This window comes from Ranitomeya imitator, chromosome 7 (assembly GCF_032444005.1).
Source record: "Ranitomeya imitator isolate aRanImi1 chromosome 7, aRanImi1.pri, whole genome shotgun sequence".
NCBI lineage: Eukaryota > Metazoa > Chordata > Amphibia > Anura > Dendrobatidae > Ranitomeya > Ranitomeya imitator.
Window position 1 is genome coordinate 63,047,515 of NC_091288.1, and position 27,816 is coordinate 63,075,330.

The 27,816-nt window shown below is 42.6% G+C and overlaps 1 protein-coding gene across 2 annotated transcripts in view; it reads right to left on the bottom strand.

Annotated features, from left to right (window-relative positions):
* The window catches only part of UBE2F (ubiquitin conjugating enzyme E2 F (putative)), a 272,936-nt gene that overhangs the window by 51,731 nt on the left and 193,389 nt on the right, over positions 1 to 27,816 (bottom strand). For both annotated transcript variants that reach the window (XM_069733384.1, XM_069733385.1), the window contains exon 7: positions 19,523 to 19,580. In XM_069733384.1, coding sequence (XP_069589485.1) covers positions 19,523 to 19,580 — 58 coding nt within the window. The remainder of the gene's footprint in view (positions 1 to 19,522; positions 19,581 to 27,816) is intronic.

The window sequence follows — 27,816 nt, forward strand, 5'->3', positions numbered from 1 at the left end:
GGCCTCCCCGTCAAAAAAAGTGAATGTAATGGGAAGCCAGACTTGTGTTCTTCACACCCTTGCACTGGGGCCTCAGAAGCCGGCAAATACTTTCCAAACTATCCTAGTTTGCGGGGTAGAGTTTCTGTGTGCAGCTGCCATGTGTCACTGCGAGGAGAAGGCCTCAGACTGAGGGGCAATGAAGAATTTCTAGTTTACCTTGATGTTACGGAGGAATACAGCCCACAGATTTCTTAGGTTTCAAATCTGGAGTGTTAGGAAAATGTTCACTTGGAAGCAGAAAGAAGATACATTTATCATAATGAGCCATAGAACAATGCCACATGGAGAGAGAACATTATATGCAGGGATCCATGTAGATACGTAAAAGAATAATTCACAGTTGGAGTCAGGACCTGACAATTAGACTGTCCTAATCGGCCATATTTAAGGCCGTCAAGATTGGGTCAGAGAAACGCGGCAATTAAGGTGTTCTTGGTCCGTACTCGTGTGAATCCGGTCTTATAAAGAGACGAGTGGGGCTTCTCTCCATCCTCGTGTGGATTTAGTCCGCCACATGGAGCACTCTTTAAAAATAAACTATTCAATAGGTGCGGCATGTATTATATGGATCTTCATCTCAGTAGGTGCAGACTATCATAACATGCACCTCACATGATCAAGGATGAGAACATTTCAGATCATCGAAACCATGGTGATCATGACACTGAAAAGTGACAAAGTAAGAAAATAATTTACAACGTTAGAAGCCATCTTGAAGTTAAGTGACTAATCAGAACTTACCGTAACTTACTTTCCTTCATAAAAAAAGCCTCATTCATAGGCCAGTGTTTAAATACGGCACATAAGTGGAAAAAACTGTACCGGTGTCATCAGTGTTTTGGACGAGAGCGTCGTGAGTGCGCCTGATGGCGCTGCGGGGATATCGATGGGCTGGAAAAGAGAAATATCCCTTTGTGAAACTCCTCATGTGCCGCGGTCACTGCTGATGGCAACATCGGAGCGGTTAAAGGGCTGAAAGTGGCACAAGGTCCTGTCTCCGCACAAGGTCCTGTCTCCGCACTTGTAGCAGGAGCCCGGCACAACGCCTGCGCCCCTGCTAGCCATCACAAGTAACTGTACATCAGATTGTGGGAAATCACCTGCAATTTGGACGTATCGTTACATCCATTTGTGGGAAGGGGTTAAGGGGTCACTTGGCATAAATATCCAACTTGTTTTACCTGGTGTAAATGCCGCTACTATCCGCAAACCGGCATTGTGCATTGTTGGCCCCAAGATATGGCCGCTCTTTCCCGCGTATTAATCTAGTCTTATTTTTTTTCTAATCCAAATGGGCAGGGTCTTCATTAAGACTCCCACAGAGAAGAGTTCAGCACCACACCCACTTGGATAAGAAGATTAGAATTACACGCCTATTTCGGGAATGGAGAAAAGCAAAAATTAAAAAGAAAAAGCACCAAATTCAGGAGAACAGCAACGTATACACCTGGTAAGAAAACAAATTACATATTTACTGCAAATGACCGGTCCGCATTAAACAGGAAATATGGCCATTGTATACGAATACTCGTATGGTGAGTATTAGACCAGGGTCACACTAGCGTATCACAACCGATGCGAGAGCTCTGCTGCGGGCGTGAGGACAGTGACCGCTTACTGTGCTCCGATCCTTTCGCATGAGAGAATCGGAGCACAGATGCAGAGGAGAAGGAGAAATTAATTTCTCCATCTCCTCCTATGCGGATGTCTGCGGGAATCACACGGCACTCCAGTGACATCTGAGTGCAGTGCGATGTTTCACACGCACTCAGACTTGGGTGTGCGCAATCCCAATTTCACATGCAATCATAGCATGCTGCCTTTTTTTCCCCATCTGATTACAATCCGATTTTAGCAGGAAAAAACGCTACGATTTAATTGCAAGTAGGAGCGAGCCCTCAGGAATAAAAAATAGGGCTGGACAGCTTAGGAAAAGAAAACCTACAGGACTGTGAGGCTAAGTTCACACGATGAGTATTTGGTGCGTTTCTAAGTCGCCGATTTTCTGCACCAATTCCCTCACTTGTGTTTTTTTTCATTGCACACAACGCACCGGCATTTTTGTCTGCAGATTTTCTCTCTTTCATTAATGTCTATGGAGAAAATCCACATATATACTGCAAAAAAAAAATGTCAGTTGAGATTTTAAAATCGCATGTCAGTTTTCTCAGCGAAAAAAAACAAACAAAAAAACCCCAAACCCCAGTGTGCATAAGATTTCTATTAATGCAACGTTAATGCAGTTTATTTGCCTAAAAATATGCAGTGCAAACACAAAAACGCTTTGCAGTGTTTTTTTTCCCCACATGAAAAGTGCAGCGTTGGAAAGATTATTATGCACTTTCCATGCTTTCTTAAAGGGGTTGTCCACTACTTTTAATTAACCCCCCAATATATCCCCCCAGGGGCCCCTAATGAATTCTGTAAATACCTTCTGTTGGCGATACTGCCTGTGAGCAGCGCTATGCCGGCGGCTGAGTCCGGGTCACGGACCCCCAGGCCGCTGCTAATATCCGCCGATGTCACGTCAATTTCCTGACTGGGCTGTGGGTGGTGCAAGGGTCTGTGCGGTGGGTCTGTTGGCTGCGCGGGGGTCTGTGGGGCTGTGCAGGGGGGTCTGTGGGGCTGTGCAGGGGGGGTCTGCATATGCAGGCATCGTCCGATGGGATTACAAGTCCCATCGGGCTATGCCTGCTACACGGTGGTCAAGGAGTGACACATTAGCCAATGATGGGACAGTAGTAGTCCCATCATCAGGCTAATGTGTTTAATGTTAAAAAAAACCATACAGAACATACATATAACATGCAACACATAACATAGATTACATACTTACCAATCCCCTAATTCCCTGAAACCCTCGTCTCCTAAATAAAATAATAAACCATCCTATACTTACCTTCCGCCAATGTGACCTCTCCTCATCAGCCTAGGTGCTTGCAAGGTGTTAAGATAGAGGAGGGAGGGGTTTGGGTGTTTTGGAGTGGGTGTGCTTGGTGCTGCTTCCAGGCCAGTGCAATGCATCATGGAACATGTAGTATTAGAGCACAATAAGTCAGGAGAAAGGAAGATGTTGATTAACCCCATGATAGCTGGAGCCAGCACTGAGGATGTGCTGCTACAGAATGATAAAAGGTAATATTGCTAAAATAAACACAGTGGATGTTTTGAGTGGCACATAATAGCAAGATTTATGAAAAAAAAAAGTTATAGTACTGGACAACTTCTTTAATGAATTAGATTGGGGTAAGTAAAAAAAAAATAGAAAAAAAAAGTCAGAAAGAAATGACATTGCTGAAGGTTTTAAAAACGCACCACAGCTCCAAAACGCAAGAAAAAAACAGCGCGAATGAGATAATAGGAGTCTCATTTATTTTGCTAGCACTGCAAAAAGCTGCGTTTTTTTCCCCTTAAAGAAATGCATAAAAAAAACCTCTACCTGTGAACGTGTTCTAAAAATCCTGAGCACATATACTCCAACCCCATGTGGTGGCGGTTCTGCTCCTCATGCATCAGTGCCAGATGTACCCCGCATGTTAGGCAATCAGACGGGGGCCATGGACTATAATAGTGCTAGCAGAGGGAACGTGCGCTCTACCCTGCATCATTGTCAGGCGTGCACTAAGATGTGGTAGACTGGGTCTGAGCGTCCGCCTCTACTAGGTGTACACGCCCGAAAACGATGCACGTTTACTCTGCCGGCACCATTACAGTCTATGGCCACATTGGAGCATACGCCCTAATCCCATTTTGCGGGGGGTTCAGATGCAAGTCCCGATGGGGCAAAGAACGGGTGCCTGAACACAATGAGAAAGCAACATTCGGGATCGAATGTTGCACTTTAAATTTTGATGAAATTAGACAATTTTTAATTAATAAAAAAAAAACATTTCGAGAAGAATTCATGGTAATGCATACATCACATGCACAGGAGTATTATACAGTAAGGTAATCCACGTGGTTAAGACAACCCAGAACATCCATCCAGTATAATGCTGAAGGATTGGGGGAAAAAATGCAGGATCCTGTTTTATCTGTCCAGTGCCTCCATCACGAACACGATTTTTCCTTCTGATTAATTCCTTCATTTGTCTATTCCAGCAGAGCCTGAGGCGATCCCTACAATGTGAACGCCAAGATAGGCATTTTGCACATACAACATCTGTTGGGGTAATGAAGGTATGCGATCTGGACAGCCATTTCTTGGTTTGATCACATGTATTGGAAATACATACACACAGTAAGAAAGCAATGACATACTCTACAATGCGGTGCAGGGGGTGCACTTATATAACACGCCCTACTGGAAGAACACACTCATTGGGCTGAGAAAGAGGCCCAACCCTGTAGGTTTATGGAGCAGTTGGCATGGTTAATGGATGGGCAGAAAGAACAACTACCAACCATTATGTTGGGCTGAATTCAAACAGTTTAAGGCTATGTGCACACGTTCAGGATTTTTTGCGCTTTTTTCAGACTGTTTTCCGCAGAAAAAAAAGCTAAAAAAAAAATGCTTATAATAAGCATCCCATCATTTTTAATGCATTCCACAATTTTTGTGCACGATTGCTTTTTTTCCGTGAAAAAAAGCATCGCGGTAAAAAATGCAGCATTAATGTTCATTAATTTTGAGGATTTTTCGTGTGTTTGCAGCAATATTATAGCATTGGGGAAGCTCTGGAAAAAAATGCGAAAAAAACACGAATGGATTTCTTGCAGAAAAAGTCCAGTTTTGTTCAGGAAAATTCTGCAGAGTTTCCTGAAGGTGTGCACATAGCCTAAAAGTTCAAACGAAGAGCTTAATATAGCGGAGAAAAAGGAAGGGAGATGCAAAAGGGCGAGTCCATGCCCCATGGATTTGTCACAATCTGAAGGAAGATTCTGCAACAAATTACAGTCTAAAATGGGGTAAAAATTTGTAGCAGGTTTGTGCCATACTGAGGCATTTTTGGTGCATAAAATATGCTATGTTTTACAGTACCCAGCATAAATCATTGAGATTTCTTAAATCTCAGGCACCCTGCTTCGTTTTTGCCAAGACGCAGTATGTAAATTTATTCAACTTTTTGTATCATTTTTTTCACCCAATAATTGAAAAATACAAGTTTAAAACGCTGCAAAAAAGAGACAACACGAGTATTATACGCAACCTGAACAATCCCTAAGTGTTACAAATCATGTCTGTTGCAGAAATGCCAGGAATTTTCATTTTATCTGCACCAAAATAAGCCATTTATGATCATAAATGGGTAAAAGTGTATAACACAGGATATTCCGGCCAGATCTTTCTTTAAATTAGTTCAAAACTTCTATTACAAAACATAATAATAAAAAAAAAAAAAAAACAGGCACGCTCAATAAGTCCAAACGAAATGCATTAGTCCAAACCGGTTGGGAAATCTTCTATTTGTTACACGCTCGGCGGGCAGGAGGGGCTTTTCTTTTCGGAAGGCTTTTAGAAGCCGTAATCAGGGTGAGCTGGAGGGCAGAAAAACAGGAAGGTCCGAGAAGCTGGAACCCTACTGTTTGTCCACAGTTTCCTACGTTGTTTGGTCAGGACATTGGTCCCTGCATACTGGACTGTATATGTTAGGCCGGGATCACACATGTGAGAAACACGTCCGTGTCTCGCATGTGAAATCCCTCCTCTGGCGCCGGCACTCCAGAGCGGAGCGTGCGGCCGCACAGTAACACATGTAGCCGCACGCTCCGCTCTGGAGTGCCGGCGCCAGAGCTTGGATTTCACATGCGAGTCACGGACGTGTTTTTTGCATGTGTGATCCCGGCCTTACGGTGAGCTGGACTACGCCTGTTTATAACATTGCAAAGTGCCTGTGAAAAAAAAACAAAACATGGAACTTTTCAATTTACCTCTTATTAAAAATAGTCTCTGTTCTCATATAGATTTTTCTTTTTTTTTTAATTTATAGTTAGACTGTAGAAGTGGCCAGTAACCTAGGCAACAAGTAACCTCCAGGGGTGGACGGTATTCGTGGTTGTAAGCTTTTTCCAACAGAGCTTGCAAGCGGTGCTCTGAAAGCTTCAGTGACCTTTCACTATGCTGATACTGCAGAGGTAAAGCCGATTCTACTAACATCGGTTTATGCTGGAGGTCCGAACGGTCGGGTAGGAACTCAAGAGCGCTCCTGAAGGCCGGCAAACATTAGTGTGGATAAGTAGGCTGGCAGAGCAGTATACATTTTTTTATTTTCTCCTATACATATTCCATTCCTCTGCGTCCACCCATGGACTTGGCTTGAAATCCCGTCAAAGGGTCTGATCACATGTATCAGTTTTGACACAGATATTGGGAGTCAATTTCACACCAAAATCTGCGTCAAATCTGGAGACTGTCTGCATCTCACGCACCATCCAGGTCCATATAAAAGGAGATTTCCCAGGGGCCGATATTGATAAATTCCTTTTCAATGCAGGACCATTACGGTATATACAGAAAAGAGAAATAAAGGGGGTAGATTCCTTGCCAGAAGCTACTATTGACTACTGGAAGTCTTGTCAACCCACACAAGAGTCTGGATCTGCTGATCCTTCACAAAAAAAGGGTTAAAAAACAATTAAGCTAATAGGGACATTCATTATTCAAGCGGACAATGTGGTCACTGTGGGACTGTTCATCAATTCACCATTAACGAGCCGATTTTGTACAGAACAAGAAAGAAAAAGAGGAGAACCTGGCCAACTGGGCAACACCCAGCGATAAATGCTCCGTACCCAATGCAGAAAACTGCCCACTAAGAACACACAAATCTATTCACAATGTTTAAAGGGAAAGAGATCTAATGTTTAAATCAATTATTTATTAAACAATTTATTTTCAGAAATATACCTATACACACACCCCCAAATATACAGAGAGAGAAAGACATCAATCCTGAAATCTAGCAATTTTCACCCAGACCACTAACAATCAGCTGGCACATCCTGGTCTGTTCACATCATTATTCAGGTCTCCCCTCATTATGATCACAGCTAAGATTACAACAACAGAGAACAAGTACGGTAGATAAGACAGGATCCACCATGCGCAACAGAGGATGGTCACAGACCATTTCTCTCTACTCACCGCTCAGATCAGAGAGCACAGCTGGAAATCTATTCTACAGAAGTTAGAGATGATGTCTTTTGGTGTATTTTAATATTTACTATGCGTTGCTTATAGAGCACCATCATATTCAGCAGCACTTTGGTTTATATGGTTGATTGAAGGTTATTTTGAAATGAAATGCTGCAGCAGAAGCTCAGGCAACGGAGAGCATAGAACAGGATAAGGGACCAGGATGGGGGAGAATATACCAAGATGGGGGAGTGTAACACCCCAGGAAACCGGCTGTTACAGTGGTGTCGCTTTCCTCTCGGGGAGGGTGATGCCATGCCTGGAAGAGAGGAGGATCCCTTTAAAGGGAATCTGTCACCCCATTTTTGGCCTATAAGCTGCAGCCACAGCCATCAGGGGCTTATCTAAAGCATTCTGTAATGCTGTAGATAAGCCCCCGATGTTACCTGAAAGATAAGAAAAATACGTTAGATTATACTCACACCCAGGCGCGGTCCGGGTCCGGCGCCTCATCTTCATACGATGACGTCCTCTTCTTTGCTTCCTACTGCGGCTCCTGCGCAGGCGTACTTTATCTGCCCAGGCGTAATTTATCTGCCCTGTTGAGGGAAGAGCAAAGTACTGCAGAGCGCAGGCGCCGGGAAAGGTCAGGCCTGCGCACTGCAGTACTTTACCCTGCCCTCAACAGGGAAGATAAAGTACGCCTGGGCAGGAGCCACAGCAGGAAGCAAAGAAGAGGACGTCATCGTAAGAAGATGGAAGGTGCCGGACCGCGACGCCCATCGGACCGGACTGAACCGGGACCGCCCCTGGGTGAGTATAATCTAACTTGTATTTCTTATCTTTCAGGTTACATCGGGGGCTTATCTACAGCATTACAGAATGTTGTAGATAAGCCCCTGATGCCGGTGGCCGCAGCTTATAGGCCAAAACTGGAGTGACAGTTTCCCTTTAACAGGTAGCACAATACATGCAACATGTTCTGACTCAAGGCCAGAAGGGGGAGCTCTGAACCCTGTTTCAGGGGAGCTTTTATATTTCAGGGGAGCTTCTATATTTTATATATATTTTCTGGCTTGGAGGAAGAGATAGTGAGTTTCCATTTGGAGTCTCGAGCAGACAGTGGGTGAGCAGAGGATGGGGGAGCACATACCAAAGATGGGGAACATATGCCAGGATAAGGGACCAAAATGGTAGATAATATACCAGGATGGTGGATAATATACCAGGATGTGGGAGCATATACCAGGATGGGGGATCAGGATGGTGGATAATATACCAGGATGGTGGATAATATACCAGGATGTGGGAGCATATACCAGGATGGGGGATCAGGATGGTGGATAATATACCAGGATGGTGGATAATATACCAGGATGGTGGATAATATACCAGGATGTGGGAGCATATACCAGGATGGGGGGTCAAGATGGTGGATAATATACCAGGATGGGGGAGCATATACCAGGATGAGGGACCAGGATGGGGGAGCATATACCAAGATGGGGAACATATACCAGCATGGGGGAGAACATACCAGGATGAGGGACCAGGATGGTGGAGCATATACCAGGATGGGGGAACATATGCCAGGATGGGGGAGCATACCAAGATGGGGGAATATATACCAGGATGAGGGACCAGGATGGTGGAACATATAATAGGATGCAGGAGCATACAATAGGATGGGTGAAGAAAATAATAGGATAGGGCAGCACATAATAGGATGGGGGAGCATATAATAGGATGGGGTAGCATATAATAGGATGGGGGAGCATATAATAGGTTGGGGGAGCATATAATAGGATGGGGGAGCATATAATAGGATGGGAGAGCATATACCAAGATGGGGGAACATATACTAGGATGAGGGACCAGGATGGTGGAACATATAATAGGATGCAGGAGCATGCAATATGATGGGTAAAGCAAATAATAGGATGGGGGACCAGGATGGCGGAGCATATACCATGATGGGGCGGGGGGATGTACCAGGATGGGGAACCAGGATGGTGTAACATATAATAGGACGGGGAAGCATACAATAGGATGGGGAAGCATATAATAGGATGGTGAAGCATATACCAGGACTAGGCTATTGAACCCATTCTACATACGGGTGGTGAGCATTTTTATTGGTACATTTTTGTGCTATGTTAAAGGAAACCTGTGACCAGAAATAATGCTGTTAATCTACAGGTTAATAGCACTATTATGCTGCCCGGCGCCTCCATGCCACTGAATGTTGCAGGGAGAATATGAAAGTTCTTATCCCGGCAGCATTCGGTTTCAGTCATTGGGTCGGGGGCCGCACCGGTTCAGTCATTGCTATGAGACTTAAGAGCGGCTGCTGTAACATGGCCCTGACTGACAGCCAGGCGCAATGTAGAGGCAGTGTAAATCAGTGCCAGGGACACTGATAAAGCGGCCGCTCTCTATACTCAAAAGCGGTGATCGAAACGGCACCGCTCCTGCATCTATGACTTAAACCGAATGCTGGTGGGGAGAATAAAGTGAATTGTCTCCCTGCTGTATTCAGCTGCATGCAGGAGCCGGCCAGCATACTAACGCTATTGACCTCCAGACTAACACATATCTGCAGGTTAATAACGCTATTCAGAGCATGTGCATATCGCGCTATCCAGCACCATTTTTTTTAAAGACATTGTCTGCAAATTTGCATACACGGTGTCTTAAAAAAAAAAAAAAAACAGCACCGAAAAGCGTGATATGCGCATGTGTCGACTCTGGCGCCATTTTATTGAATATACTACAACGTCAATATAGCGATGCGCATGCACCACCCATCTCCATTATCTCTATGGCCGTCGCGGATGCACTGCTGTGTTGATGTTTTTGTACATTACTTCAATAAATGGCGCCGCAGTCAGCGTGTGCGCATATCATGATCTCTGGAGCCATTTTATTGAAGACATTTTATATGCGAATTTGTGGAAACCGTATCCTTAAAAAAAACAACAAAAAAACGCTGGAAATCTACAAATAAAAATACTCACCACCCGAGTGCAGAACGGGTTCAACAGCTAGTAAATCTACTGTTGTGTGAAAAAGTGTTTGCCCCCTGATTTCCTATTCTTTTGCATGTTTGTCACACTTAAATGTTTCAGATCACCAAACAAATTTAAATATTAGACAAAGATAACACAAGTAATCACAAAATGCAATTTTTAAATGAAGGTCTTTAATAAGGGAAAAAGAAATCAAAACCTACAAGGCCCTGTGTGAAAAAGTGATCACGCTCCCCTGTTAAAACATAAATTAATTGTGGTTTATAACATCTTTGGGAAGCGCAGTTCAAATTCCCTAGCCACACCCAGGCCTGATTACTGCCAAACCTGTTCTCAATCAAGAAACCACTTAAATAGGACCTGCCTGACAAAGTGAAGTAGGGCAAAAGATCCTCAAAAGCTAGACGTCATGCCGCGATCCAAAGAAGGGGAACAAACTTTTTCACACAATGAATAGAAGGGGGCACATGCTTTTTCACCCTACCTATATACTTATGCTCACTCCCCTGAGCAGGATCGGTGGTATGTGCAGACCAAGACCTGGATCAGCTTTGCAATATAACACACAACAATTTAGAGTACATAGCAGGGGCACATTTATAAGTTTATCGCAGCAGAGAACATCTTTTTTGTAATTGCAGAACTTGATTATTCCAAGATATATTCATTAAAAGTACTGTCCCACAAACCGAGGAAAAAAAGGGGGGTGGCGGGCATGCTGGACATAACAGATTTACTATCAAAGGAAACCAAGGGAAGGATTCTGGCAAAGTCATTTGAAATGCATTCTGAATTATGACAATTTTGTTAAATAGTTTTTCAGCATGTTGCTTCACCATTGAGACAGATTAAATAGAAAATATTCAAGGCTGAGTGGAGCTGGGCGAGGGGCATTTATCGCAGGGCAGGGCAGTGAATGTTTCATAAAGATCAACAATGACATTTTCAATAGATTCAAATGGAAAAAATGATTGTGCTCGACTCTGGCTGCAGTCCCCAAGTGACGACAATGATTTATTCAAGTTTTCAACTATGCACAAATGAAAAATCATTCTGACTCTTACCATTAACGGATATTCAGGTTAATAGTATATAAAAGAGAGAAAAGTATTGTATTATTACGTGGGAAGAAATCACTGACATCTACAACACAATGTGGCGATGTCACGTACGTGGAGCATAAAGCCTGTGTGACAGGCAGTGAGCGACGTACCGGATAATGTAAATTATGAATCAGCCGGTATGGCGCATGCGCTTTCTCAGGTCACCGCGAATGGTGACGTGGATGAGGTGTGATAATTGTCATGCTGACAGTGCTACATGCTAAGAATAAAAAGTAACACACTGTGTAACAACTATCAGGCGCGGTCCAAGATCACTAACACGAGGCTCCGGAAACTGCTCAACAAAGAACATCAGGGACATAGCCAGTGTACTATATGACCTAATAATGCTTACATCATCATGGGGATCCTGTAGGCACCTTTATAATATACACTGCGGGCACAATTATTGAGGGAATTTGTATTTTTGATGACTAATTTTATTATTGAACAACTACTGCGCTGTCACACAATCCATAAGGTTAAGAAAGTAAATTGAGCTTTTGTCTTTCTTAGGAGAACGTGTGTGCAGAACTAGCTGGCAAATATTAGTACGCAAAATTATCAAGTGCTGTATATGAAACACTAGTGCTCCTACTTGAAATTAAGGCCGATCTCACAAAAAGCACAGACCGTCTGCGTGCTCAGAAATGGATAAAAAAAAAAATATAAATACTGAACTGATTGCACTAAACAACTTTTTAAATACATTTTTATTCAAATTAATTTAAAAAAAAGGATATTGTAAGAGTGACCCCCAACCTCCCAAAAAATAAGTAATCGATAAAACCAGCAAGACATTCCACAGACTGTGACGAATCCAATGCCACTGACATGGGCGCGGTGAATCAACCTTCATTATCCATCGGATACTTATCTTGGCAGTTAAAATATTCTCTTGCTCACATATTACCATTCAAGAGGCAAAGAAAAACATTTTCCACCTAAGAAAGTTGTGGCACATTCCACCTATTTAACACATCCCTTGGATCAACTCCATTAGACGGGGGATTCTTTCATACAATACACTTAAGGCACCCATCACATGTCCTGATATTTCCGGTACTAGAAAAAAGTAAGAGAATGCCAAGAGTGTGCAAAGCAGTCATCGAAGCAAAAGGGTATGTGCACAAGTTGCGGATTTTTGCTGCGGATCCGCACCGGTTTTGACGCTGCGGATCCACAGCAGTTTTCCATGCGGTGTACAGTACAATCTTAACCTATGGAAAACAAAAACCGCTGTGCACATGCTGCGGAAAAAAACGCGCGGAAACGCTGCGGTTTATTTTCCGCAGCATGTCAATTCTTTGTGCGGAATCCGCAGCGGTTTGGCACCTGCTCCATGTTAAAAATCCGCAGGTGTCTAAAACCGCAGTGGAAACCGCAAAAAAAATCGCGATAAATCCGCAGTACTTTTTGCACTGCGGATTTAATAAAATCCGCTGCGGAAAATTCCGCAACGGAATCCAGAGCGTGTGCACATGGCCAAAGGGGGCTACTTTGAAGAACCTAGAATATAAGACATAATTTCAGTTGTTTCACAATTTTTTGTTAAGTGTATAATTCCACATGTGTTAATTCATAGTTTTGATGCCTTCAGTGTGAATGTACAATTTTCATAGTCATGAAAATACAGAAAAATCTTTAAATGAGAAGGTGTGTGCAAACTTTTGCTCTGTACTGTATATAACAATGAAAAACATAAATTTTCCCATCTAAATTGCTTATTATCATCTGTTAAAGGGAGAATAATAACCAAACAAGCCAAAATGTACAAAAATATTTTTTTTTTGAAATGTCAGAAATGTATCAGTGATCAATATAGCCCCCTTCTTTTCAATACCAGGCATCAGCTCCATCCATGAAGAAAGTTTCCTAATCTGTTGGCGATCAACTTTTCACAGACTCTGAGACACTGTTCAAAAAGGAGACTGTTTATCTTCACCATAAAGGTACCGTCACACTGAACGATATCGTTAATGATATCGTTGCTTTTTGTGACGTAGCAACGATATCGTTAACTAAATCGTTATGTGTGACAGCGACCAATGATCAGGCCCCTGCTGGGAGATCGTTGGTCGAGGGGGAAAGTCCAGAACTTTATTTTGTCGCTGGACTCTCTGCAGACATCGCTGGATCGGCGTGTGTGACACCGATCCAGCAATGTCTTCACTGGTAACCAGGGTAAACATCGGGTTACTAAGCGCAGGGCCGCGCTTAGTAACCCGATGTTTACCCTGGTTACCATTGTAAATGTAAAAAAACAAACACTACATACTTACATTCCGGTGTCTGGTCATGTCCCTCACCTTCAGCTTCCCGCACTGACTGTGAGCGCCGGCCAGCCGTAAAGCAAAGTACAGCGGTGACGTCACCGCTGTACTTTACGGCCGGTGCTCAGTCAGTGCTGGAAGCTGAAGGCGAGGGACGTGACCAGACACTGGAAGGTAAGTATGTAGTGTTTGTTATTTTACATTTACAACGGTAACCAGGGTAAACATCGGGTTACTAAGCGCGGCCCTGCGCTTAGTAACCCGATGTTTACCCTGGTTACCCGGGGACTTCGGGATCGTTGGTCGCTGAAGAGCTGTCTGTGTGACAGCTCTCCAGCGACCAAACAGCGATCGACATCGTTGTCAGTATCGCTGCAGCGTCGCTTAGTGTGACGATACCTTTAGTCTCCTGTTATGAGAGAAGATTATCTCAGCACGGGAACATTATTTCAATACGTCCAATTGTGGATCTTATTTTTACGCCAAGATTTGTTGCTTAAAATGTGCTTTATTAGTGGAAAAACCCATTTAAGTTACAGGTTAATTTGGATAAGTTAGGGGCTTGAGCAGAGAAGTGGCAAATCTACTATAAATGTACATTCTTGCACTTGACAATAGAAACCACTGCACAGGGCAAATGCTCATTCACACTTCAATATTTGATTTTTTTTTTTTTCAACAGCAAATTTAAGTACAGAAACCAGTGTCAGTCACCTACCGCCAAGGGAATGGGATCGTGGAATGCTAAAAGAAGCAGAAAAGCACCCGATGGGAGCATACACCAGCAAAGAAACAGATCACTTGGGAATTCTCTGTCAGTGGAAGCGGTCATGAATAGGTCACTAAAATAGTTAGAAAAATAAATCTGATGCCTTTCAAATAGTTACACCTGAAGAAGATAGGCTAATGCGGGAATTTGTTTTAAGTGTCATATTTGGAGTTGGGAATGACGTTTTCCCCTCAAATGATCAACGTTGACTTTGTTAAGATCAATATTGCAGGAGAATAGGTTAAACTTCATTGCATAATAAAGGCAATCTGTCAGCAGGTTATTGCTGCCTCATCTGAGAGCAGCATAATGTAGGAAGAGACCCTGATTCCATCCATATATCACCTTAGTTTACTGGGTGCAGCCGTTCGGACAAAATCAGAGCTTTTAGATGCAACAGAGCTCACAAAGCTGCCCCCACCCACACCACAGCTTTCTATGTGCATTGTATAGTAACAGTGAGCAGCTTATCAGAGGAGGATGTGTGATCAGAACAGGGTAGTCCAGCCAGTGATAATCTCTTGGTGATAAAACATTCATTGTGCAACAGCTCATAGCCTAATAATAAGTGACATACCCCAGACATCTCTGTCTCAATCCCAACCTCACACTGTCCTTAGATTACATAGCAAAAACCTGCTGACAGATTCCCTTTAACCCCTTTACCCCCAAGGGTGGTTTGCACGTTAATGACCAGGCCAATTTTTACAATTCTGACCACTGTCCCTTTATGAGGTTATAACTCCGAAACGCTTCAACGGATCCTGGTGATTCTGACATTGTTTTCTCGTGACATATTGTACTTCATGACAATGGTAAAATTTCTTTGATAGTACCTGCGTTTATTTGTGAAAAAAACGGAAATTTGGCGAAAATTTTGAAAATTTCGCAATTTTCAAACTTTGAATTTTTATGCAATTAAATCACAGAGATATGTCACACAAAATACTTAATAAGTAACATTTCCCACATGTCTCCTTTACATCAGCATAATTTTGGAACCAATTTTTTTTTTTGTTAGGGAGTTATAAGGGTTAAAAGTTGACCAGCAATTTCTCATTTTTACAACACCATTTTTTTTTAGGGACCACGTCTCATTTGAAGTCATTTTGAGGGGTCTATATGATAGAAAATGCCCAAGTGTGACACCATTCTAAAAACTGCACCCCTCAAGGTGCTCAAAACCACATTCAAGAAGTGGTGTTTAATAGGAATTTTTGGAATGTTTAAATAAAAATGAACATTTAACTTTTTTACACAAAAAATTTACTTCAGCTCCAATTTGTCTTATTTTACCAAGGGTAACAGGAGAAATTGGACCCAAAAAGTTGTTGTCCAATTTGTCCTGAGTACGCTGATACCCCATATGTGGCAGTAAACCACTGTTTGGGCGCATGGGAGAGCTCGGAAGGGAAGGAGCGCTATTTGACTTTTCAATGCAAAATTGACAGGAATTGAGATGGGACGCCATGTTGCGTTTGGAGAGCCACTGATGTGCCTAAACATTGAAACCCCCCACAAGTGACACCATTTTGGAAAGTAGACCCCCTAAGGAACTTATCTGGATGTGTGGTGAGCACTTTGACCCACCAAGTGCTTCACAGAAGTTTATAATGCAGAACCGTAAAAATAAAAAATCATATTTTTTCACAAAAATTATATTTTTGCCCCCAATTTTTTATTTTTCCAAGGGTAAGAGAAGAAATTGGACCTCAAAAGTTGTTGTCCAATTTGTCCTGAGTACGCTGATACCCCATATGTGGCAGTAAACCACTGTTTGGGCGCATGGGAGAGCTCGGAAGGGAAGGAGCGCAGTTTGACTTTTCAATGCAAAATTGACAGAAATTGAGATGGGACGCCATGTTGCGTTTGGAGAGCCACTGATGTGCCTAAACATTGAAACCCCCCACAAGTGACACCATTTTGGAAAGTAGACCCCCTAAGGAACTTATCTAGAGGTGTGGTGAGCACTTTGACCCACCAAGTGCTTCACAGAAGTTTATAATGCAGAACCGTAAAAATAAAAAATCATATTTTTTCACAAAAATTATATTTTTGCCCCCAATTTTTTATTTTTCCAAGGGTAAGAGAAGAAATTGGACCTCAAAAGTTGTTGTCCAATTTGTCCCGAGTACGCTGATACCCCATATGTGGCAGTAAACCACTGTTTGGGCGCATGGGAGAGCTCGGAAGGGAAGGAGCGCCGTTTGACTTTTCAATGCAAAATTGACAGGAATTGAGATGGGACGCCATGTTGCGTTTGGAGAGCCACTGATGTGCCTAAACATTGAAACCCCCCACAAGTGACACCATTTTGGAAAGTAGACCCCCTAAGGAACTTATCTGGATGTGTGGTGAGCACTTTGACCCACCAAGGGCTTCACAGAAGTTTATAATGCAGAGCCATAAAAATAAAACAAAATTTTTTCCCCACAAAAATTATTTTTTAGCCCCCAGTTTTGTATTTTCCCTAGGGTAACAGGAGAAATTGGACCCCAAAAGTTGTTGTCCAATTTGTCCTGAGTACGCTGATACCCCATATGTGGGGGGGAACCACCGTTTGGGCGCATGGGAGGGTTCGGAAGGGAAGGAGCGCCATTTGGAATGCAGACTTAGATGGAATGGTCTGCAGGCGTCACATTGCGTTTGCAGAGCCCCTAATGTACCTAAACAGTAGAAACCCCCCACAAGTGACACCATTTTGGAAAGTAGACCCCCTAAGGAACTCATCTTGATGTGTTGTGAGAGCTTTGAACCACCAAGTATTTCACTACAGTTTATAACGCAGAGCCATGCAAATGAAAAATATTTTTTTTTCCACAAAAATTATATTTTAGCCCCCAGTTTTGTATTTTTCCAAGGTTAGCAGGAGAAATTGGACCCTAAATGTTGTTGTCCAATTTGTCCTGAGCACGCTGATACCCGATATGTGGGGGGGAACCACCGTTTGGGCGCATGGGAGGGCTCGGAAGGGAAGGAGCATCATTTGGAATGCAGACTTAGATGGATTGGTCTGCAGGCGTCACATTGCATTTGCAGAGCCCCTAATGTACCTAAACAGTAGAAACCCCCCACAAGTGACCCCATATTGGAAACTAGACCCCTCAATGAACTTATCTAGATGTTTTGTGAGAACTTTGAACCCCCAAGTGTTTCACTACAGTTTATAACGCAGAGCCGTGAAAATAAAAAATCTTTTTGTTTTCCCACAAAAATTATTTTTTAGCCCCCAGTTTTGTATTTTCCCAAGGGTAACAGGAGAAATTGGTCCACAAAAGTTGTTGTCCAATTTGTCCTGAGTACGCTGATACCCCATATGTTGGGGTAAACCCCTGTTTGGGCACACAGGAGAGCTCGGAAGGGAAGGAGCACTGTTTTACTTTTTCAACGCAGAATTGGCTGGAATTGAGATCGGACGCCATGTCGTGTTTGGAGAGCCCCTGATGTGCCGAAACAGTGGAAACCCCCCAATTATAACTGAAACCCTAATCTAAACACACCCCTAACCCTAATTCCAACGGTAACCCTAACCACACCTCTAACCCTGACACACCCCTAACCCTAATCCCAACCCTATTCCCAACTGTAAATGTAATCTAAACCCTAACCCTAACTTTAGCCCCAACCCTAACTGTAGCCCCAACCCTAACCCTAACCCTAGCCCTAACCCTAGCCCTAACCCTAACCCTAGCCCTAACCCTAACCCTAGCCCTAGCCCTAACGGGAAAATGGAAATAAATACATTTTTTTTTATTTTTCCCTAACTAAGGGGGTGATGAAGGGGGGTTTGATTTACTTTTATAGCGAGTTTTTTAGCGGATTTTTATGATTGGCAGCCGTCACACACTGAAAGACCCTTTTTATTGCAAAAAATATTTTTTGCAATACCACATTTTGAGAGCTATAATTTTTCCATATTTTGGTCCACAGAGTCATGTGAGGTCTTGTTTTTTGCGGGACGAGTTGACGTTTTTATTGAAAACATTTTTGGGCACGTGACATTTTTTTATCGCTTTTTATTCCGATTTTTGTGAGGAAGAATGACCAAAAGCCAGCTATTCATGAATTTCTATTGGGGGAGGCGTTTATACCGTTCCGCGTTTGGTAAAATTGATAAATCAGTTTTATTCTTCGGGTCAGTACGATTACAGCGATACCTCATTTATATCATTTTTTTATGGTTTGGTGCTTTTATACGATAAAAACTATTTTACAGAAAAAATAATTATTTTTGCATCGCTTTATTCTCAGGACTATAACTTTTTTATTTTTTTGCTGATGATGCTGTATGGCGGCTCTTTTTTTGCGGGACAATATGACGCTTTCAGCGGTACCATGGTTATTTATATCTGTCCTTTTGATCGCGTGTTATTCCACTTTTTGTTCGGCGGTATGATAATAAAGCGTTGTTTTTTGCCTCGTTTTTTTTTTTTTTTTCTTACGGTGTTTACTGAAGGGGTTAACTAGTGGGACAGTTTTATAGGTCGGGTCGTTACGGACGCGGCGATACTAAATATGTGTACTTTTATTGTTTTTTTTTTTTTATTTAGATGAAGAAATGTATTTATGGGAATAATATATATATTTTTTTTTCATTATTTTGGAATATTTTTTTTTATTTTTTTTACACATTTGGAAAAATTTTTTTTAACTTTTTTACTTTGTCCCAGGGGGGGACATCACAGATCAGTGATCTGACAGTTTGCACAGCACTCTGTCAGATCACTGATCTGACATGCAGCGCTGCAGCCTTCACAGTGCCTGCTCTAAGCAGGCTCTGTGAAGCCACCTCCCTCCCTGCAGGACCCGGATCCGCGGCCATCTTGGATCCGGGGCTCGAGCAGGGAGGGAGGTGAGGAGACCCTCGCAGCAACGCGATCACATCGCGTTGCTGCGGGGGGCTCAGGGAAGCCCGCAGGGAGCCCCCTCCCTGCGCGGTGCTTCCCTGCACCGCCGGCACATCGCGATCATCTTTGATCGCGGTGTGCCAGGGGTTAATCTGCCGGGGGCGGTCCGTGACCGCTCCTGGCACATAGTGCCGGATGTCAGCTGCGATAAGCAGCTGACACCCGGCCGCGATCGGCCACGCTCCCCCCGTGAGCGCGGCCGATCGGCTATGACGTACTATCCCGTCCAGGGTCAGATAAGCCCAGGGCACCTCGACGGGATAGTACGTCTAAGGTCACAGAGGGGTTAAGTAATACAATTTTAAAAAATGCACTCTTCCCTACCTTTAAGGTTCGCGTTGGGGCCCAGCCCGTGCCATCTATTGAGTGTTCTCTCAGTAAACTGAAAAAGTAAAGAACAATTGGAATATTAATGAGGTCTCATTTCCCCTGTTATTTGTAAAGGGGTATGGGAAAGATAGATCAAGAGATAGATACAGATTAATAGATAGATAGATAAATAATAGGTAGACAGACAGATAGACAGATAGATGTGTAATAGAAAGATGATGGATAATAATAATCTTTATTTTAATATAGCGCTAACATATTCCTCAGCGCTTTACAGGTTGCACACATTATCATCGCTGTCCCCGTTGGGGCTCAACCTAGATTCCCTATCGGTATGTCTTTGGAATGTGGGAGGAAACCGGAGTACCTGGAGGAAATGATAGATAATAGATAGACCGATTGATAGATAGATAAGTACAAGTTAATATAGATAAAATAAGACCAGGGAGCATATCAATGTTCTTTAGCTATCCTCGCCCTCCAATATACATGTGCTCATGTATGTAGTGAGTATGCAGACGTGCCCCCATAAACAATGCCAGGTCAGTGCACTTCATAAACTCTAGACCAGCTTCCCTTTAACCCTGCTGTTCTGTTGGTCAAAAATGACCGACTTTGAACTTCAATATTCTTTAAAATATTCAAGATGCGGCTCCGAAACCCGTGGCCGACCGACCCATCCTCATTTAAGTCAATCAACCACAAGTTTCAGAACCGCATCTTGAACACCCCAAAAAATACCAAAGTTCAAAATAGGTCTCCCCAGACCGAACAGAACAGCAGGGTTAAACAATGACAATAGTGTACCCCATAAAGAGAGCACCTCCATAAATCACCAGAAACGCCCTGTATATAAACAACCCTAGTTGAGTACCCAACATAATCAATGCTAGTAGCATGCCCAAAAACTATACTGGCCATGCACCCCATAATCTGCGCCAGTAGGGTGTCTTTCACAAATAATGTTAGGAGAGGAACAAGGTTAAGTAGACCCTCAAAGAAATATACTAGAAGTTTGCCTCAAAATCACTACCATAGTTCCCCCTATGTTAAGCCCCACTATGTCGAAAAGTGGCAGTATGTGGGCTATGCGTGGCACTATTAAGGATGCACTTAACCCCTAGTTAGATAATCAGTAGAAAAACAACAAAAATAAGATACTATTTGTACGCATGGGTAGGTATACAGCAGAATGAGCTGAAAACACAGCCTTGGATAAAATGGCTACATTTCTACATTTCGGAGTATTCACTGTAAAATCCATTAATATGGCATATGATATTTATCTTGAAAACCTAATAATTTGTCACTACTTCTGGCACAAACTGCAATATTACGTGGATTTATATGATCAGGAGCAGAAAACTGAGCAGTGAAGACCAACTGGGAAATTTACCTTATTAAAAAGTAGATAACGGCAGATTTAGTAAAAGTACCTCCGCTGAAAAACGTACTTCACGGAGATCTTCGGACCTCATGTTCAGCACCTATGTTAAACCTTTTCATTCAAGATCAGTTGTGTTGGCGGTAAATCTCGCCTTCCGAATTCACTGGCAGGAGGTTGCTATTTATGTCATGTTACAGATATTAGCAGCCCAGTCCTGGTAACGGCTTCTACAAGCCTACTGGCTCCCATTACCCCTGCATTCCCCAACAAACCCCGACCTCGCATTTATACATTTCACATAAGAGGGACACTGCCGGCCAATACCAATGTCCAGGCTGCGGTAATCACAGGACTTCACCGGGGTGGAAAATATCCTAACAGGCACAATGACCTGTTTGCTATCAATCTTCCTAAACTCCTACATGGGCTTTTCATAAAATTAGAATATTCACAAAAACTTTATTTAATTCAGTTCTTCAATACAAAAAGTGAAACTCATATTAGTCATTACAAACAGAGTGATATTTTTCAGGTGTTTATATCTGTTAATGTTGATGATTATGGCTTACAGCCAATGAAAACCCAAAATTCATTATCTTGGTAAATTAGAATACTTTATAACACCAGCTTGAAAAATGATTTTAAAAGCCGAAATGTTGGCCTACTGAAATGTATGTTTAGTAAATGCCCTCAATACTTGGTCGGGGCTCCTTTTGCATCAATTACTGCATCAATACAGCGTGGCATGGAGGTGATCAGTCTGCGGCACTGCTGAGGTGTTATGGAAGCCCAGGTTGCTTTGATAGGAGCCTTCAGCTTAAATGCCTTTTATTTAACAGGGGTCTAAGGGGTATCGTTTCTCCTTATGGAGAGTGACATACCATCTCTGGCTTGTCAAGGTAAGGAGGCTTATTCGCCGTGCAATGCTCCTCTGGGAAATATAATATGCAAATTGCCTCTTCTGAGCAAAAGAGGACTTAAACTCTATAGCGCCACCTGTTGGAAGTAGCGATCCTACAAGTCACAATCAACCCTTTAACGAATCGTGCAATATGACTTAGGATAAAAGCCAAATCAATCTCTAAATTAGCAGACACGGTGTTTTGGGCTGTTGGCCCTCGTTGAGTCCTCTTTTTCTCAGAAGAGGCAATTTGCATATTTTTTTTAACAATCATTTATCCTTTCAAGGCTGCGGTTATCCACGTTGCTTGTGCACCTTTTTCTACCACACATTTTCCTTCCATTCAACTTTCCATTAATATGCTTGGATACAACACTGAACAGCTAGCTTCGTTTGTGCCTTACCCTCCTTGTGGAGTGTGTCAGTGACTGACTTCTGAACATCTGTTAAGTCAGCAGTCTTCCCCATGATTGTGGAGCTACTGGAACAGACTAAGGGACCTTTTTAAACGCTTAGGAAGCCTTTGCAGGTGGTTTTTGTTAATTATTGTAATTTACGGAGATAACGACTTTTGGGTTTTCATTGGCTGTAAGCCATAATCATCAACGTAAACAGAAATAAACACTTGAAATAGATCACTCTATTTGTAATGACTAATATGAGTTTCACTTTTTGTATTGAAGAACTGAAATAAATTACCTTTTTGATGATATTTTAATTTTGAGAGAAGCACCTGTATACCTATTTCACTTAAATATTAAATACAATAGAAAAAGGTACCACACCAAAATAAGTGAATATAATATTTTTATGGATAAGGTATCGACATAATAAAAGTCAACAGAAAACTATATGATAAAACAGATCACATTGTATACCCACATAGAGGTACATAAAACAAGGATGATGGTGAAATCAAACACCCGCACCCGACGTGCAGTCATAATTTAGGTGTCCTACTCTGTCCCATACGGACATCAATAAAGTGTGCAAGTTATTTTACATGTACTTTTTTAATTAAAGCTTAAAGGGAACCTGTCACCTCGAAAATCGCGGGTGAGGTAAGCCCACCGGCATCAGGGGCTTATCTACAGCATTCTGTAATGCTGTAGATAAGCCCCCAATGTAACCTGAAAGAGGAGAAAAAGACGTTATATTATACTCACCCAGGGGCGGTCCCACTGCTGGTCAGGTTGGATGGGCGTCTCCGGTCCGCTGCCGCGCCTCCCATCTTCATTACAAGACGTCCTCTTCTGATCTTCAGCCACGGCTCCGGCGCAGGCGTACTTTGCTCTGCCCTGTTTAGGGCAGACAAAGACCTGCAGTGCGCAGGCGCCGGGCCTCTGACCTTTCCGGCGCCTGCGCACTGCAGTACTTTGTCTGCCCTCAACAGGAAGAGGACGTCTTGTAATGTAGATGGGAGGCGCCGCAGCGGACCGGAGACGCCCGTTTGACCTGACCAGCAGCGGGACCGCCCCTGGGTGAGTATAATATAACGTCTTTTTCTCCTATTTCAGGTAACATCGGGGGCTTATCTACAGCATTACAGAATGCTGTAGATAAGCCTCTGATGACGGTGGGCTTACCTCACCCGCGATTTTCGGGGTGACAGGTTCCCTTTAATTTACACACCAAGGTATATTATCCTAAGGATATGTTTCCAATGGTCATATCAGTGGCAAAAAATGGTGCGGATGTACGACAAGTTTCTACCACCAAACTTATGGTGTTAAAGGGACTATCAGCACAGAGTAACTATTCAAACCACGTGCAGGTGTTCGGTGCGTTGCGGTGGGGCCAATCACTAACATACACTTTCTCACCTGCTTGGTCATTCTGAGCTTACAGAGTCTCTTTAAATTACCGATCAGCTTGCTTCCGGATCAGTCGTTGTTTAATAATCTGTTTACACAGGAACATAACATTTCCTTTACGCACAGAACAATCTGTGCACATATGCGGTATTGTTCTTGGCAGCACACATACTGTTTACACAGTACCAAGAAAAATAATTTTAAGTCGGTTAAAAAATAAAGAACAAGCGTTTTGTTAGTTCACCAAGTGATCAGCAGCCTGTCTACACTGGCAGATTTGTCGATAATGAGAGCTCCTAAGAGCACAATACAGCCTGCAGACTCGTGGATTCCTCACTTTTTCCATCCCGTCCATCAAAGAAAATAGTTCCTGACACACAGCCTCAGTGACTTTATCTTTCTCTAGTTTCAGCTTGTCCCATCTACCTCATAGCACCATTTCTCCGCTCATTAGCACATGGTATTAGCCATGAATAGGGAAGCTATGGACCATGTGCGGCCACCACTGAAGGTGGCCCTACACTCCAGCCACAGGAGACCACACGGTCATTATTACACAAGAGAATGTAATCTACATGATTTATAAAGACTAACACTCTTTATAAATTAGGTATATTCCACATATGTTTCTTTTCACACGCTCTTCTTATTTTTGAACCATACTTCCCACGAGACAATCCCTTTTAATGTTTTACCTTATTACTTTCTGTCCTGAACAATCTCTATAATTACAGAGTTATAGATTTTTCTATTACCGGGTTAGATAGTATAACCAACTATCTTGCACATATTTTGCCAAGAGTAACACTTATTGATTGTCCTAATGATCGTCATTTTTACAAGGACATAATTGATAAAAATTAATAATAAAGTTATATTATTTATCTATCTTATTCATTTTGCTGTGGTCAATTATTACAATATTTTGTCAAGGTAATTTGGCAATCTAAACACGTCTTTAGTCAATTGATGCTTTTAAGGGGTATCTGTCACCAGGTTTTTACTACCCCATCTGAGAGCAGAAGGATGTAGGGGCAGGGACCATGATCCCAGTGATGCGTCACTTACTGGGCTCCTTGTTGCAGTTTTGAAAAAAAAAAATCCCTGGTTTTATCTGCTGCACATCTCTGAATGCTGAGCTCTATATAACCCCGGTCTTTGAAGGAAACATGAATGAGGCCAAGTATAGAGATATCCTGGATGAAAACCTCTACCAGAGGGCTCTGGACCTCACACTTGGCCGAAGGTTCACCTTCCAACAAGACAATGACCCTAAGCACACAGCTAACATAACAAAGGAGTGGCTTCAGAACAACTCTGACCATTCTTGACTGGCCCATCTCACAGTGCATGTCAGACGAAATAATCATGAGGTCAAAGGAACTGGACAAGAGTTCAGAGACAGAATTGTGGTAAGGCACAGATCTGGCCAAGGTTACAACAGAATTTCTGCAGCACTCAAGGTTCCTAAGAGCAAAGTGGCCTCCATAATCCTTAAATGGAAGAAGTTTGGGACCACAAGAAGTCTTCCTAGACCTGGCCGTCCAACCAAACTGAGCAATCATGGGAGAAGAGCCTTGGTGAGAGAGGTAAAGAAGAACCCCAAGATCACAGTGGCTGAGCTCCAGAGATGCAGTAGGGAGATGGGAGAAAGTTCCACATTATCTTTACACTTGACATATAGTCGGAATGAATAGATCAGAAGTCAGACATGGCAAAGAGGGTTGTCCACCTGTAGGGACAATTATTTTTTTCTTTTCACTTAAAATTGTGTATTTGGTGATAATACTCATTTGGATTTCAATAAAAATATACAGAATCTTTGGTTTCCTGCATAGTGAACGGTGATATAGTCTGTGGTCATAAACTACCTGAGGGGCTCAGAAAAAGATAAGAGTTACAAAATCGTGGCTAGACAATCTTAACGGATTCTAAATTAACTTATCTTCAGACAGGATAAAACACAACCTTTATAAGCCCAGAAACACATGAAAGCCAGTGTATATGGATGAACCTCCAGCAGCTTCCGCATGCCCCCATACACTGATAAGGGGATCTTGGGATAGTCAGCTGAGACGTATAGGCCCCAGGCAGATTTTCCAAGTGCTTTTTCTCTGAAATGCCAAAGTGTTTCCAGGATTGCTGTTTCCAATAGGAGGCGCAAGGGTTCTAGTCCGGTTTCTCTCTGAAGAGGCAATTTGCATATTTAATTTTCCAGAAGGAGCATGCATGACTTACAAGTCTCCTCACTCTGACATGCCAGGCCTGGCTTGTCACTCTCTACAAGCAGAAACTCCACCCCTTAGATCACAGTCTTAAAGCGAACCTGTCACCAGGTTTGGCTGATATGCGATATGGCCACCACCTTTCAGGGCTGGTATACAGCATTTTATAATGGTGGCTCTCCTCTTGGTCCGGCACCTCTCCTCGCTCGTTAAAGGGTCGATATTGACTTTTAGGATTGTTACATCCAATAGGTGGCACAACAGTCCTAATCCTTTTCCTCTCTGAAGAGGGAATTATAGTGAAATATGCAAGATTGTTATAAGGCAGCCAGTCTGATTTATGCGGCTTGTGGTTTGGGAAGCAATAATCAGCTGATCTCCCTATAAAGCAATACACTGTGTGCAGAATATCCGGGCAATGAGTATTTTGACAGTGTCATCGAAGCTGTATAAACCTGAATGCTTATTGGATGTTGCTGATCAGGTGATGTGCATTTATGTAATGAGGGAGGGAGCAGCCTAAGTATACAACACCCTTTATCGAGGTATTCAGAATGATTAGGCAGCTTGTTTTCTGAACTGCAGCCTCCCTGGAGGCCCAGAAATACAAGGTACTCAATCATATGGCAGCGGTAAGGAGTAGTGATGAGTGAGTATACTCGCTACTCGAGATTACCCGAGCACACTCGGGTGACCTCCGAGTATTATTTAGTGCTCAGAGATTTCGTTTTCATCACCGCAGCTGGATGATTTACAGCTATTAGCCAGCATAAGTACATGTGGGGATTCCCTAGCAACCAGGCAACCCCCACATGTACTTATGCTGGCTAGCAGCTGTAAATCATTCAGCTGCGTCAACAAAAACAAGATCTTCGAGCACTTACAAATACTCGGAGTCCCCCGAGCATGCTCGGAAAATCTCGAGCAACGAGTATATTCGCTCATCACTAGTAAGGAGGGCTGAAACCTGACCACCACGGAGTAAGACACAGGAGGTGAAACGACGAGACTAAGCCAATAAATATCTGAAGACAGATTTTCAAAGGTTTTATGAACTAATGAGATGAGAGTGACTCTCGACAGTACAGATGATGGGCCCGTAGATGGATCAGTATTGGGCACAGATCTCCACCTCTACTCAAGACTCCAATAAGGTGGAGGTGGGGTAATGTCACGGGCTAATATTATTCAAAAAATTCAAAAATGGATATTTTAGGGTTGAAAATGAACTGAAAACAACTCCTAAACCTACTGCCAGTTTTTAGAAAACACTTTCTTCAACAAATAGCACAGGGATAAGTCTTCATCTTTCAAGAAAACCATGATTTTTCTGCAGGACAATGCTCCATAGCAGCGTCAAAGTCTCCGCTGCTCGGCAGAAAAGGTCTTAAAGATGAAAGAATAATTAAGTGGCCCCTTCATCAGCTGACAAACCCTATTAAGAACTGTTGGGCTCTTCTTAAAGTGGAGATTTTTACGGTGAAGGAAAACAGTCACCTCTCTGATCAGTGTCTGGGAGGTTGTGGTTGGCGCGGCCCAAATATTTAATCGTCAACAGATTAAAAAACTAACAGATTCCCGAGGATGGGAGACTTGTGACTGGTGTTGGGGGAAAAAGGAGGTGATATTGATTACCGATATATTTTTTTATATGTCAGAAATGCATTTTTGTATATTTTGAGTTGTTTTTGTCTATTATCCTCACTGTAACAGATGAAAATAAGCAATTGAGATGGGAAAATATACGCTGCATAATAATTATGCAAACAAATATTAAACTTTTGTCTTTCCTGGGAGAATAAGTAAAAATGAAGTTTAACCTTTTGGATTGACTGACAGCACTGTAGTTGTTCAATAATGAAAATCAATCAGAAATATAAAGTTGCGTAATAATTGTGCCCATGGTGAAACCTATTGATTTTTTTTAAAAAAAGGTTCTTTACCATAGATCGCTATTTTTT